This window comes from Rhynchophorus ferrugineus, unplaced genomic scaffold, assembly GCF_030347505.1.
Source record: "Rhynchophorus ferrugineus isolate W39M unplaced genomic scaffold, kcgeb_rfMv2 rfM7, whole genome shotgun sequence".
NCBI lineage: Eukaryota > Metazoa > Arthropoda > Insecta > Coleoptera > Curculionidae > Rhynchophorus > Rhynchophorus ferrugineus.
Window position 1 is genome coordinate 1,055,192 of NW_027472586.1, and position 14,712 is coordinate 1,069,903.

The 14,712-nt window shown below is 35.7% G+C and overlaps 1 protein-coding gene and 1 long non-coding RNA gene across 39 annotated transcripts in view; both read right to left on the reverse strand.

The window, feature by feature from the left end:
* The window catches only part of LOC143200095 (phosphatase and actin regulator 2), an 82,767-nt gene that overhangs the window by 5,647 nt on the left and 62,408 nt on the right, over window positions 1-14,712 (reverse strand). For 37 of the 38 annotated variants that reach the window (XM_076410383.1, XM_076410385.1, XM_076410412.1 and 34 more), the window contains 3 exons: window positions 2,626-2,814; window positions 2,308-2,562; window positions 136-391 (listed from right to left, as the gene is read on the reverse strand). In XM_076410383.1, the coding sequence (XP_076266498.1) occupies window positions 136-391; window positions 2,308-2,562; window positions 2,626-2,814 (700 nt within the window). The remainder of the gene's footprint in view (window positions 1-135; window positions 392-2,307; window positions 2,563-2,625; window positions 2,815-14,712) is intronic. The other variant, XM_076410388.1, reaches the window with a different exon arrangement.
* On the reverse strand, window positions 5,269-7,531 carry LOC143200102 (uncharacterized). Its single transcript, XR_013006628.1, has 2 exons — window positions 7,339-7,531; window positions 5,269-5,403 (listed from the first exon to the last, which is right to left on the reverse strand). It is a non-coding gene; the product is annotated as an uncharacterized LOC143200102 (long non-coding RNA).

A 14,712-nucleotide genomic window follows, 5' to 3' on the forward strand; every position in this document is an offset into this window, starting at 1 on the left:
ATTAGACAGACAAAGAAAAAGAAAACAACATTAGAATCGGGTAACCGGTCGGTAAATAATTGAGGGAAACAAAAAACAAAATCGGGATATTTCCGGACGACGGCGGTACCTCGCGGGGGGAGGCGTGGTACTCACTTAAAACTGGAATTGTGATCCTGCTGTCTGACGCCCAACGGTCGGTTCTCCTGCGTGGGGGTGCCCTGTGGCGTGGAGCCGCCGCTGTTCTTCTTTTTGAGGGCCGACTTGAGAGGCATGGCGTTGAACTTCGGTTCCTTAGCCGGGATCTCGTCGATTCTGCTTGTGTCAATGGCAGGATCCGGTTGGGGCATGCGGAACATGTAGGCGTTGTCGTCATCGCAGATCACCTCGTATTCATCGTCCTCTTCGTTTTCTAAAAAAAAAGTGGAAACGTAATTATGATGCAATTTAACGTAGTAGGCTAGAACAAATATTATTCAATATTTATTTTTGAGTGAATAAAAAAGTAGATAGTTGTTTCTTTGCCTAAATATGGCAAACTACATGGGCAACATAATTTTTTATTTTTAAAACTCAAGTAATTTGAGGACATTTACATTACAATCTTACTATTTTCAGATTCATACAAGCTAGTTTATACTGATCAATGCTCCTTTTGTCTTAGTACAAGCAATTAACAGGTTTCGGCCACTCAGAGTTTTTTGTCAGACTGTTGTTATCAAGGAGATAAATGGCTTGCATGTTTGTATGTTAAAGCAATCTCTGCTCGTGACTTTTTGCTTTAGCAAAGGTCTCTTAATCTATAACCATAACAATAACAAGCAGCATCAACGATACTTCATCGTACTTTTCTCGAAAAGTCTAGAAATTTTCGTTGTCATAACCTCAGATAGTCAAGGATCATTTCAACTATTAATATCACGAATTCATTCTACATTTTAACTATGCCATATTGCTGGTATATACCAATTATAAAATAGGTCTTACAGTAAAATAAGCTTCTTTTTGTTTTGCTCTAAAGTACATTTAAGAAATATATTACTTCAATAATTGAGCATACATGTAGAAGTAGTATATTTAACTTAAACTAAAGTATTTTGTGTCATATTTTGTCAACAACTGCCTGTAACATTATGATAGTCGAGCAGACCTTATTGTTTTCTAATATATTTTCGATTACATCAATAATTCTAGTTACTTAATCGATGACTGACTGAACCAATTTGGGTGTTTGGGATTGTTGTCTTGTTTTTCAATGATGGCTTTTAGTCTTTTCGGTAGAATGTTTAAAACAGTTTCGTTGTAAGAATTAGCACGTTTAACTTACACTGAAGTATCTCATGTCATACTTTATGAACATTATGATAGATAGTACAGCACAACTTTTTGTTTTCTAATATTCGTTCGATTACATCAATAATTCTAGTTACTTAATCGATGACTGACTGAACCAATTTTTTCAATGATGGCTTTTAGTCTTTTCAGTAGAATGTTTAAAACATTTTCGCTATAAGAATTAGCATGTTTAACTTACACTGAAGTATCTCATGTCATACTTTGGTAACAACTTTATGTAACATTATGATAGATAGTACAGCACAACTTTTTGTTTTCTAATATTCGTTCGATTACATCAATAATTCTAGTTACTTAATCGATAACTGACTGAACCATTTTGGGTGTTTGGGATTGTTGTCTTGTTTTTCAACGATGGCTTTTAGTCTTTTCAGTAGAATGTTTAAAACATTTTCGCTATAAGAATTAGCACGTTTAACTTACACTGAAGTATCTCATGTCATACTTTGGTAACAACTTTATGTAACATTATGACAGATAGTACAGCACAACTTTTTGTTTTCTAGTATTCGTTCGATTACATCAATAATTCTAGTTACTTGGTCGATCTTCAATTGAAGCCAAATTAGTAGTTTGAGATCTCTATCTTGCTTTTTAACGGTGTATTTTAGTATTTACAGTAGAATTTCTCGAATACTTTCGAAATTACAGGATATAGGACTAAGCGAAGAAGCTTCAACACGGAATTTGATATTGGTAAGTGATAAATTGAAGGTGTAGTGTGTACTAATAATTGTTTCATCAACAAATTTTGAATGCAATGTAATCATTTTTGTCGCAAGTTGTATATGGAGGAGGAAAAATCGTTTTGCCCTTTATTTACAATAAAACTGGTCGCTAGAAGCGGGTTCAAATGACATATTCGAACCTACAGCTACGTCATGTTGCTCGAATCATGTACGTAATACGAGTACTAGAATCACTGATGCATTCGTACACCCAATCTTGTAATCCAGTAGGCCGTGTACGTACCTTCGTAGTCGTAGTCCGCCGGATTAGGTAGGGGGCTCTGCCGTCTAGTTTGCGGACTGGGCGAACTGAACATGGGGGGCGGGGGTATCGGTCCTATCTCCGACACGGGTATGGGAGGTTCGGGTAATTCCGAGAGAACGAAGGGGGGAGGATGACCGGCAGCCGGCGGCGGTAGCTGTACGGATACCTGGTGCGGCTGCTTCTCCTGCGGAGGCGGCGTCGAGCCCGGAGGTCCCACCTGTTGGCCCTCGGCAACTGCGGAACGACAAAACCGCGTTAAGGCCCGATCCCACCAGGGAACCCCGGCAGTGGACTTACAGTGCTCGCTGTGGTAACATAACAACCTCCTCGTGAGTTTGCCGTGGCCCAGCGTGCTGGGCCGTTCCGGCTTGCGACCCTCGTCCCCGGGTTGGTTCGAGGGCTGGGTGACGTGAAGTGGACCCTCACCGTTCGGTGACATGGCACCATTTTGTGAGTTGTTTCCATCAGTCTTATCTTTTTTGGGCTCTGAAACGAAAACCAAGCTCAAAAACAAAGTTCCGCGTTAGACTTATTCTACTGAATGACGTTTCATTCGTAAACATTGTTATAAACTGTAGTGTTTCAATAATTATCGGGATACTATTACGCAACGCTTACCGCAACTTTTAATAATAACCAAAAATGGTAAATATTATGTTTGCAATAAACGTTTCTATATAGAATAATAAATATACAAATATTGTCGAAAAATAACACTAAAAAGCATAGTTATATAAAAGAAAATCATCGAATTGTCAAACCAGCCGCGTCCGTGTATAGTGTTCCATTTATTTAGCCTTTCACCTTCACCACTTCATTGAAAGCTTAGATAGTTTTAATGTTTAATTTATGTATACGGCTACGTTGGATTCTGTTAGTTGCTGAAGTTTAAAATATAACCTTCAAATATAATCATTGAAAATACTGTCAAAATTGAAAATATTTTACGACCGGGACAAGTTTTGACATTCCGACATACCTTTTTGCAATTTATTTTGCTATGTATTAGTTGGGAGGTTTCACTCGCATTCCTCCTCTTTATTTTTTTACCGAACCAACATAAATTAAAGAATTACGCTCGAACTTCGACCTAACCTCAAAATCGAATCTATTAATCTTCAAAATAAAACGTTACTGTGACGTTAGTCATTTTTTAAAAAAGCCTGAACGACAGCTGTCATTATTGACACTTGTTTAACCTTACAAATACAAATAAACAGATAAACAATATTGTTGCTTTATCTCTCAACGATGGACCACCGCGAAACTTAACTTCTATTTTCAAGTGTTTGGCATGCGAAACTATATAAATCACCGCGATATTAATCACGGCACACCGCGACCCTGGCCCACGAAAATAACAAACGAATTCATTCATAAGCTGGTTCCACGCGAACAAGCATATAAGTCAACGTGTTTCGACGGCTAAAAATAAAAAAAATAATTCACGAATTACTATCGGAACGCGACCCAACAACAAATGAATCGCCCCGTTCAATTGGCAGAAGCGTAGATCCTAACCTCTATTAGATTAGCAGACTTGATTGACTCGACGGTGACAGGGAAGACCGAAATTGTTTTTCGAGTAGTTGTTGTCATGACGACGACGCAGCGCCCACTAGATACTCCGAAAAACTATCAATATATCGATGTTTTTTTCAGGTATCGATATTAAAGCCTAGGATTTTGGAAGGAGTGTTGAAATTTTGTTTTAAGATTTCTCTACATACCCAACCCCCGACCAAGTGAATTTTGCGTGGAAAAACTGGGTTGGAGCGAAGAAGATATCAATATTGATAAGAATAAGCATCGACAGTTGTTGTCCTTCGATATATCGATAGTTTTTTAAATTCCAAAATCGATCTATTGATATTTTAAATCACTAAAACAGTAACTAATAAGACTGCGAAAGATCTTTAAGCACTATATAAATAAAATAATAAATTTTCAAAATAAAGATGCATTACTATGTTGATATTATCTGAAAAAATGATTTTAATTGAAATATTAGGCAATAGTTTACGGCTATTTTGTTCTAGAAAAAAATACACCCAGTTACTATTATATTCCAATGAATTTGATAGTATATAGCCTAATATTATCTAAATTTAAATATTAGGCAATAGTTTACAGATAATTTGTTCTAAAAAACGCCCAGTTACTAACTTATCAATTAATTAAAAAATATATAGCCTAATATTTTTTAAAACGTTTAAATATTAGGCAATAGTTTACGGATACTTAGTCCTAGAAAAAATACACCGACTTACTAGTATATTCCAATGAATTTGGTAGTATATTTCAATTAATTTGGTAATATATAGCCTAATATTTTTTTAATTTAAATATTAGGCAATAGTTTACAGATAATTTGTTCTTAAAAAACACCCAGTTACTAACTTTTCAATTAATTAAAAATATATATAGCCTAATATTTTTAACAATCTAAATATTAGGCAATAGTTTACAGATATTTTGCCTTAGAAAAAATACACCCAGTTACTAGTGTATTCCAATTAATTTTATAGTATATTACTTATAATTAATAGCCAAATATTTTTTAATCTAAATATTAGGCAATAGTTCGCATTAGTCATCGAAATATCGATAGTTTCTTCCGCGGCCGATATCCCCGGATACTTTACCCTTTTTCTTGCGGAAGGACGACGAGTTCTTCTTGTAGCCGGGGGGTAGGAACATGGCAGGGGGAGTGATGGGCACCGCCGTATCCCAATAGGGCACGACGTCGGGGTGACACTGGTTGGGATCGGGCAGTTCCAGCTTGGGCTGTTGCTTCTCGCACCGTCTCCGGCGACGTCCTCCGGGCGTGAACGTCTTCACCAGGAAACCGACACCCGCGTTCATGTCGGAGCTGTTGCGTCGCGTACGGCGCTCGACCGCTAACTGCTCTCGTTCGGTCGCAGACGCCGCGCAAGATATTGCAGGTTTATTTTTAATCGAAATTCTCTCGTAAATATTTTGACATGTCCGATTCCCCGGTGGAATTCGACGAACTTCCTGACGTTCTGGGTAGTATCGGTGGTCGGATGCTCGTGTTCCGACGTCGGTAACTTCCTAGAGAGTACGCATTTAACCGTATAACTTTCGGAACGATTATGAATCAATATACAGAACAAATCACCTTAAAAGGATCTTTGTTTGTTATAAGCGTAATAAGCAAGATGAAGAACCTTCTCGTTCATTACATCTTCGTTTGTTGAGACAAAACAATGTTTCATCAATAATAAACCGTAAAACTAGTCCTGAAACACAGTAACATCCCGAAAATTACTCATCCTATATTGTTCTGTAGACATTTAAGGGAAAAATGAGCAAATAGCATCACCAGCATCTCCACAGTATCATAAAAGACAAAAATGTCACGCCAATGCCAGAAATGACCAGTCAAAAATGTGCTTACTATAGCAGAGTATAGAACTGAGAACAGAAACATTCAAAAATATTCAACTAAACAACTGATGAATGAAATCACAAAAAATAGTTTTTAATCGTCTAAAAGCGAAAACTAACGTTTCCTTTGTGTTCGTCATAAAAGTACTCCGAGAAAAGGCGGAGAGAGATTACAAACGAAAAAAAAAAACAGAAACACGGGATAAAATAAAGTCTCCTGAAATATTGCCGGTTGTTTCTTTTGTTTCCTTCGGGTTGACATTTCGATTCCACGCACCATATACTTCCAGGCTGCTCCATCAAGAGATTTGTATTCCTTTTACCTTTTAGTGTAGCCTGGCGACGACGAAAAAAGTCACGTCTTTACGAGCCTTCTCCTTACAAGAACGCGCAACGATTCCCATAAAATCGGAGGATTTATTTCTCTCCAAATCCCATCACTGTCGAAAAACGATGGATCCGATTTACGATTATTCGTTAAAACTTCGCACAAAAGGTTTAACACTAGGCCAGGAATTGAAATAGTTGACAATATTAGGCAATATATTAAGCTATCCAAAATTAGTCAGTTCTAATGCTATAATCTTAATTAAAAATCCATCCAAGAATCATATAGCTCATATAGAAGTCCCAAAAACTATCTAAAATAAATATTAGGCTACAATTCTGAGAATATCATATCAAAACATAAAACTAAATACGTAATTGCTTACAGATCCTTTGTACTAGGTTAATGTAACATGTTAACTGTTAACAGAATGCGTTAGGCTGAAAATTACAATATATATTGCCTAAGAAACTATTAGGCAATAGCTCTCCAAAATTAGTCATTATAGTATAACTATAATCTTATCAGAATTAGTCATGATCAAAAATCATCCAAGAAAAAAACGGGCATTTAAATATATATATAACTAATACAATAAATAAACATTAGATAAACTTAATTACAAAAAAATGTTAAAAACACCAAAATCTACAGATCTATTATACTAAGTATATTTTGTGTTGGTTTTGGTAATATATAGCCTAATATTTTTACTAACATTATAGTAGTAACACTATATAAAGAAAGTTAATATCTTATAAAATTTAAATATTAGATCACATCTAACCGTTATTCAGAATCATAAATAAATCTTTAATAAAAATTATTATCTATATCTTTAGGCACTAAAAAGACAAAACAAAATTCAATTCTTAAAAATGAAGTAATTCATATTAAGTTAGTATTTTCCTTTTAATACTTTTATAGCCTAATATATTTTGAAATTAATATATCTGTAAGAATTAAAATAATAAGATACTAATGCTAAAACTGATTTAAATATAAGACTTGAGCAATTTAACTGTTGGTAAACAAAAACATGGCGGTTGTTTCCGCTCCTGAAAAAAAATCAAGATTCGCTGTCACGAGAACAAACGAATATTATTTGCGAAAGGGCGACTTGATCTGACATCCAGATCAAGCGAAAATCGTGTCGGTTGCATGCTCTCACAAATATCAGGCTATACCAGTCGAAAATAATTCTTTCTCTGAGAAGGTCCTTCTCAAGGACTTTAGGGTCATCCGGAGAAAAAAAACCGTCACAGTCTTACCAACTGAAGCTTACTGGACGCGCTCTTATTTACCGGCCGATTTCTTCGCGAAATAATTGACGTACACGAAGAACCCCATCATACCGAAGATGCAACAAATGTGCACCAGCACGGCCATCATCAGGAAGGCGGTGAAGAAACGCGGCGGAGGCAGGATCCTCCTGCCGTTGACGGGCCTCAGCAATGTCACCATCACCGACACCCGTCAGGAAAGGAAAACGACGCGAACGACGATGATGGGACAGGGGGGGCGCGGAGAGAAAAAGGACGACGCGGGGCTAATTACGGGGCGGGCGTCGCGACGCCAACAGGTTCCGACGACGGGTTGCGGACGACTGAAGTCGCTCTCCGAGACTCCGGGAGGTGGGCGTCGCCGCCATACGATCGTTACTACGTCCTGCAGCATCCGCCCGTGACGTCAGCGGGATCGAGCCTCTGGCGCGGCGAGAGTTTGCGTTCGGGATAAGGGCGGGGACGGGCGAGGGGCTAGAGCCGCGAAGGCTGTGGATGTTAAACTTCGGAACGGCACCGCCACCTACACTTCTAACGTCCGACATTTATGGAAGAGGTTTTAAAATCAACAAGTCGAAACAACAACCGAAACCAGGTCAAATTCATCCAGGATAAAGGCAATCAAAGAAGGGTTAATTAACGCATTTTTAACCACCTAATTCACTAAACTAACGTTCTTCATACCTAGTCAATATCACTCCTAAATGTAGAGGACAGTATTAAAAACAATCCAAGATAGAGTCAGAGAGATACTCCAAAACCTTTAATATCAACAAATATTGGGCAATAATTATGAAAATAACTGTAGTTGGTTGGAAAAACAAAATATCCGAAATTATGAGGCGATGGTTTACAGACTATCGGTCCCACCTTGAAAATAAATGCTATAGACTAAGAAAAATTAGGCAATGCATTAAATCCTTCAATATTAATCCTCTAGTCTAAACTTATAACGATTCAAGAACTACGCAGTCATTTAAGATTCACATGATTCATAAAATAATACATTACAAATACAACATAAAACACAAACGTAATATTTAAGCTAAAAAATATTAGGCAATATATTAAATTCTTCAGATTTCATAAGTCAATGGCAATCCTACAGAATCAACGATAACGATCTAAGAACTTTTAGACATTTACTGCCATACTGCAAGCCGTAGATGGGTAGAAATGCATGATATAATTATGAGGCAGTTATTTTTTGTGCTACCTTAAAAATAAATGTATTCGGCTATATAATATACAAAGAATAAATAAATATTAGGCAATATATTAAATCCTCAATAATTAGTCCTATTGACCAACATTTATAACGACTCGGGAACAATATAGCCATTTAGAGAACATGTTCAACGTGTCTTAGAACATGAAAACACAAAAATTAGAGAAAATAAAAATAAGATTGAAAAGTTAGAGATAATTCATTGCAAATCCCTTGTAGCAATCAATTCATATGCATTGTTATTTTACACAAATTAATTAATTAATTAATAACAGATTAATGAGATTTATCTGATACCCATCTATCATTCAGCCAAAAACGAAAATTGTATGAATATATTGCCTAAATTATTATATGAACATATTATTGAATAATAATTTCAAATATTAGAATTTAAGATAATAGTAGTGATTTATTAAGTGATCCAAAATACGAGGGCACTGTATTATAAGAAAATATTGCCTAATATGTATTTAATCTAGATGTATATTTGTTAAGTATTAGGTTTGCAAAAAAGCATTCATAAAATTGATACACGACAAGATTAAAATAGGTTCGCTATATATGCCTTAACATTTATTAATTGTATATTAGAGTTTTATAGTCTAATGTTTTAATATTTCTTAATAGTTTTTAAGTAAGATATAACAGGTCAATTGAAAATTATCCGACAAAAATTTCTTTCCAGCGAGCATTCTTTTGAGATCTGAGAACAGGAAATAGTCGCTGGTGGCCAGAGCTGGAGAAACGGTGGATAAGGAAGCAATTGGAAGCCAAATTCATGGATTTTTGCTATCGTTTTCACTGACTTGTGACACGGTGCATTGTCTTGGTGAAGCAGTACTTTTTTTTTCTTCAAATGCGGCCGTTTTTCGGCGATTTCGTTCATCAAACGGTCCAATAACGCTATGTAATAGTCGCTGTTGACGGTCCTTCTTTTTCAAGATAGTGCGCACCCCAAAATATAGACGCCATAACCTTGCCAGCCGACTGTTGTGTTCTCCCACGCTTTGGGGCGGGTTCGTCGCGTGCAGTCCACTCGGATGGCTGTCGATTGGACTTCGGAGTGAAATGATGGAACTATGTTTCATCCATTGTCACACATCGATGCAAAAGCTCGGGTTTATTACGCTTGATCATATTCAAACACTGCTCCGAATCATCAACTCGTCGTTGTTTTTGGTCAAAAGTGAGCTCGCGCAGCACCCACTTTGCACAGAGCTTTCTCATACACAAATATTCGTGAATTATATGATGTACACGTTCACTTGATATCTTTAGAGTGTCTGCTATTTCATTCAATTTCAATTTACGGTCATTCAAAATCATTTTGTGGATTTTTTAAATGTTTTCGTCGGTAACAAACTCTTTTGAACGTCCACTGCGTTCACCGTCTTCGGTGGTCATTTCACCACGTCTAAACTTAGCATACCAATCCTTGATGGTTGATTTTCCTGGGGCATTGTCTGAAAACTCGGCATCACGCCAAATTTTTGCTTCAACTGTATTTTTTCCCTTCAAAAAGCAATATATTCAAATATCTTCAAATAATCTTCAAATATCAACACGCGAAATTCCTTTTTATCCATTTTTTTCACAATAACAAAGGTTGCTTCACTCTAAATGCTATAATTCAGAAACTAATCATCCGACAGCTGTCAAATTGAAACACGCATCTTTTAAGAGTTAGGGTTAAGTAAAAAACATATGGATTTAATTCTAGTAGCGCCATCTATATGTTAGACCGGGGACTTTCCAATTGACCTGTTAATAAAGTAGATTTATAGACTTCAAGTATCACCATTCTTATCGCCACAAATCTCTCCCCAGATAAAATAAATAAAAACAACATTGCCTAATGTTTACGACACCCAAAAATAAATCGCCTAATATTGATTTCATGTACTTCGAGCCGACAACGGGCCGAGCGTCCAATATCGCGATAAAATCCCTTGGAAATATATAAAGTTTTCCTCGGTGGAAATAGAAACGGTCCTGTTCCCACACTTTCCGTATCGAATGGTCGGAGTCGGCCCTAGGTTAGTCGGTCATCCACGAGCGATTCGCCACGGAACCTCGACGATTCTCCGGACGGAGTTTCGCCGAAAATTAATGGAGATAAAAAGGGGGATTCGGTCGCCTGATGCCCGGGGGATGTTTGGCTGCCTGTATACGCCACACTAACGATGCCGCGTCCGACAGATAAAAGAACAATCAGTCCCAATTAACGCGCCATAACAAACGGTATCGCTCGGTCACCATACTCTCCAGGTGTGGGATCGTGCGACGAAATCTCACAAATAAAAATAGACCAAACCTCGCAAAAATAACTGTTTTTGTGTTTGTTCAACTGCGAGGGAGTGTTTAAAAGAATCGCAAAAAGGTCTCAACCCGGAATTTCGATGGGGTCGTTATTAATTAAACTTCCGGGGCGACCGTTGTTTTGTCTCGATGGAAAATCGAAGAAATCCACAGGTCCCGCGTTTCGCATTAACCGTCTGCGTGATAAGAAAAACAACATAACTTTTTACGAGCCCATAAAACTGCCTAGGAAAATATCCAAGGAAATTATTTCGCTCCAGATTAGATTGCGGGAATTCCACGATTACCAACCAGTCGAAACACGACGTGCGAATTTGCTTTGATTTCGCCGGATTCGAATCGATTATTTCGCTTGGTCGCTGCAAGCGAATGATACTAATTAAACACAAAACTTGATAGCGCCAAAATTAAGTGTTAAAAGGGTGTCTCTAATTTCAGCGGGCGATACAATGGAAAACGACAACCGACGCTATGTCGTTACGGTAGTGAAATAGTCGTTCTATAACCCGAACACCCATAAAGTTTAATGCGGACAAAACAACCTCATAGGGTCCCAAGATATCCGTAAAAGTTTAAAAGCTTTGCGCCACGTAGGTCAGGGAAAATAGAGAAAACAACTTAATGTCCTTGTTTTATTTACACTAAAATTTCCATTTCCAATCCTCAGATTAAAATTCCTTAAAATGAGAAATACATCATGAAATATACAAGAAATACAAAATTTATCTTGTTATCGCAAGTTTGTTTCTGTTTATTCTAGTTTCATTTTATATCAGCTGTTTTGGTACTGGCTTGGATTGTGACAAAATTGCTTAAAATGAGAAAACATCATGAAGTATATAAGAAATACAAATTGTGTCTTGTTATCGCGAGTTTGTTTCTGTTTTCTCTTGTTTCAATTTATATCACCTGTTTTGGTAATGGCTTGGATTGTGATAAAATTGCTTAAAATAAGAAATACATCATGAAGTATATAAGAAATACAAAATGTATCTTGTTATCGCAAGTTTGTTTCTGTTTGTTCTCGTTTCATATTATATCACCTGTTTTGGTATTAGCTTGGGCTATGACAAAATTGTTTAAAATGAGAAATACATCATGAAGTATATAAGAAATACAAAATGTATCTTGTTATCGCAAGTTTGTTTCTGTTTATTCTTGTTTCATTTTATATCACCAGTTTTGGTACTAGCTTGGACTATGACAAAATTGTTTAAAATGAGAAATACATCATGAAGTATATAAGAAATACAAAATTTACCTTGTTATCGCAAGTTTGTTTCTGTTTATTCTTGTTTCGTTTTATATTACCTGTTTTGGTACCGGCTTGGATTGTGATAAAATTGTTTAAAATGAGAAATACATCATGAAGTATATAAGAAATACAAAATTTACCTTGTTATCGCAAGTTTGTTTCTGTTTATTCTTGTTTCGTTTTATATTACCTGTTTTGGTACTGGCTTGGATTATGATAAAATTGCTTAAAATGAGAAATACATCATGAAGTACAATATATGAAATACAAAATTTACCCTATTAGATTTTGAAAAGCCAAGTGAGTTAATATTAATTTCTTCATTTTATACCACCTGTTTTGTTACCAATATGGACTATGATAGAATTATTTGAAATGGTAAATACACCATAAAGTATATAAGAAATACAAAATTTATCTTGTTATCGCAAGTTTGTTTCGGTTTGTTCTTGTTTCATATTATATCACCAGTTTTGGTACCAGCTTGGACTATGACAAAATTGTTTAAAATGAGAAATACATCATGAAGTATATAAGAAATACAAAATTTATCCTGCTAAGACCTTGAAAAAAAAGCCAAGTGAACTAATATTGGTTTTTCGTTTTATTTCATTAATTTTTATACCAACTTTGACTATGGTTAAATTGCTTAAAATAGGAAATACGTCATGAAATATATAAGATATACAGAATGTATCATATTAAGACCTTGAGGTCACATTGGATTTTCATTTTACATTTTACAGCAGTGCTGACTCTGGCTACTGTCAAATTGTTTAGATTAAGAAATACATCATGAAGTATATAAGAAATACATAAATCTCGTTGAACATGAAGAGTCAAGTAAATTAATATTTATTTTTAGTTTACTGATTTCAGTTCTAGATTTGACTTTAGTTAGAATACGATTATACCGTTTAGAATAGGAAATACATAATATAATATATAAGAACTACAAGATGTATCCTATTAGTCAATAATTTTGGCACCAATAATTAAATGGTGGCACATGTTAACCAAGCACTTTGCTGTAATGTGTGATCTTCTGTAAACTGAACATCTATAAAGTTTAATACATAGGAAATAGCTCTTTGAGACCTGGGAAATTCGATTCATCAAGTCTAGTATTATGGTTTCATGCACTTTGTTGATTTCCAATATATCAAGTAAATAGTGGAAATACATTTCAATCCAAATATTTCTTGGAAACATCTGAATACGTCAGGTTTACATAATATTTGATGAGGTTTTTGGATGCACTATACAGTTAGAATTTTAATGAAATGTGAACGATTAAAATAAGAGAACAGTTCTAAAAACTCGTGTCCCATTATACTTTCTTCAATACACCGATTCCCCAAGTTCCAAACAGATTTGGATGGGAAATACACCACAAAATAACAACGGAAATACAAGATCACATAAGGTGGAATCAATTGCTATCAAATATGTTTGTAGAAAACCTAGTTCCATGCAAATTTAAAATTAATATGTACCACCTGTAATACCAAAAGACCCGTTACTTTTCGAAGCTCCCATACAACACCACTTTCTCTATCAGTCACATCTCTTATTATGACGAAAAAAGACAAACGGTCTGAATATGTAGCGGACATGGATCGGCCGAATATGTGACCCACTTGTACAGTTTAAATCTAGACCGACATATATCGCACATACACACCATATTCGTCAGGAACAAGCGAGTAACGTTGCCTATCGATTTTTATTTCTTTTGAAACGTCCAACCTGCGTGATCAACATAAAATTATACATTTAATTTTCTTGTGTATGTATTTGTCGTGCTATCGATCGCCATGTTTCGCGCTCACGTCACTCATATGTTAATGTCTTTTCTATGCGTCGTTCCCTTTGGTTGCACAGGTGAGTTGACTTCACGTACGTAACTGTCCGCGAACATACCACTATGAATCGAATGGTTAATTAATAGAATATATCGATCAAAATGGAAATCATCCTGCAGTAATCGATGGAAAAGTTAAACGAAGAATGGCAGACGACGAGGGTGATATCTGGGTCATCACAGAAAGACACTTTTACTATTTTAGAACGAGTTACACTTATTATTCAATATAGTCTCTCTGAATTTTACTATATTGGTTCCATTTTATGGATACCGGCTCTAAGCTATTGTTAGGTAGCCGGAAATAAAAGAATGAATTGTTCATAAATATTCAGTTTCATCGAGTAATCAAGTCAATATCATTAAATACCGCACATTTACTCAAGAAAATACTCATTTATTTCATTTTGTGGATAAAGGTTGAATCTCCCTTCATAATTCTGACCATGTATTTCCCAAAAATATTCAGCAGGAATATTTATCACGGGGATATGCTGAAATAAATACTTGTTAACGTTACTGTTTCATATTTCGATAAACCACCAAAGTGTATTAATAATACTAATCTTGTATTTCCAAAAAAAAATCAGTAATAATATTTATCTCATGGAAATACAGTGGAAAGGGTGATGTACTTCTTGATGTAAAGCTTTATTGATGCTTTAAACCTTCTATTTCTAAAAATAAGTTTAT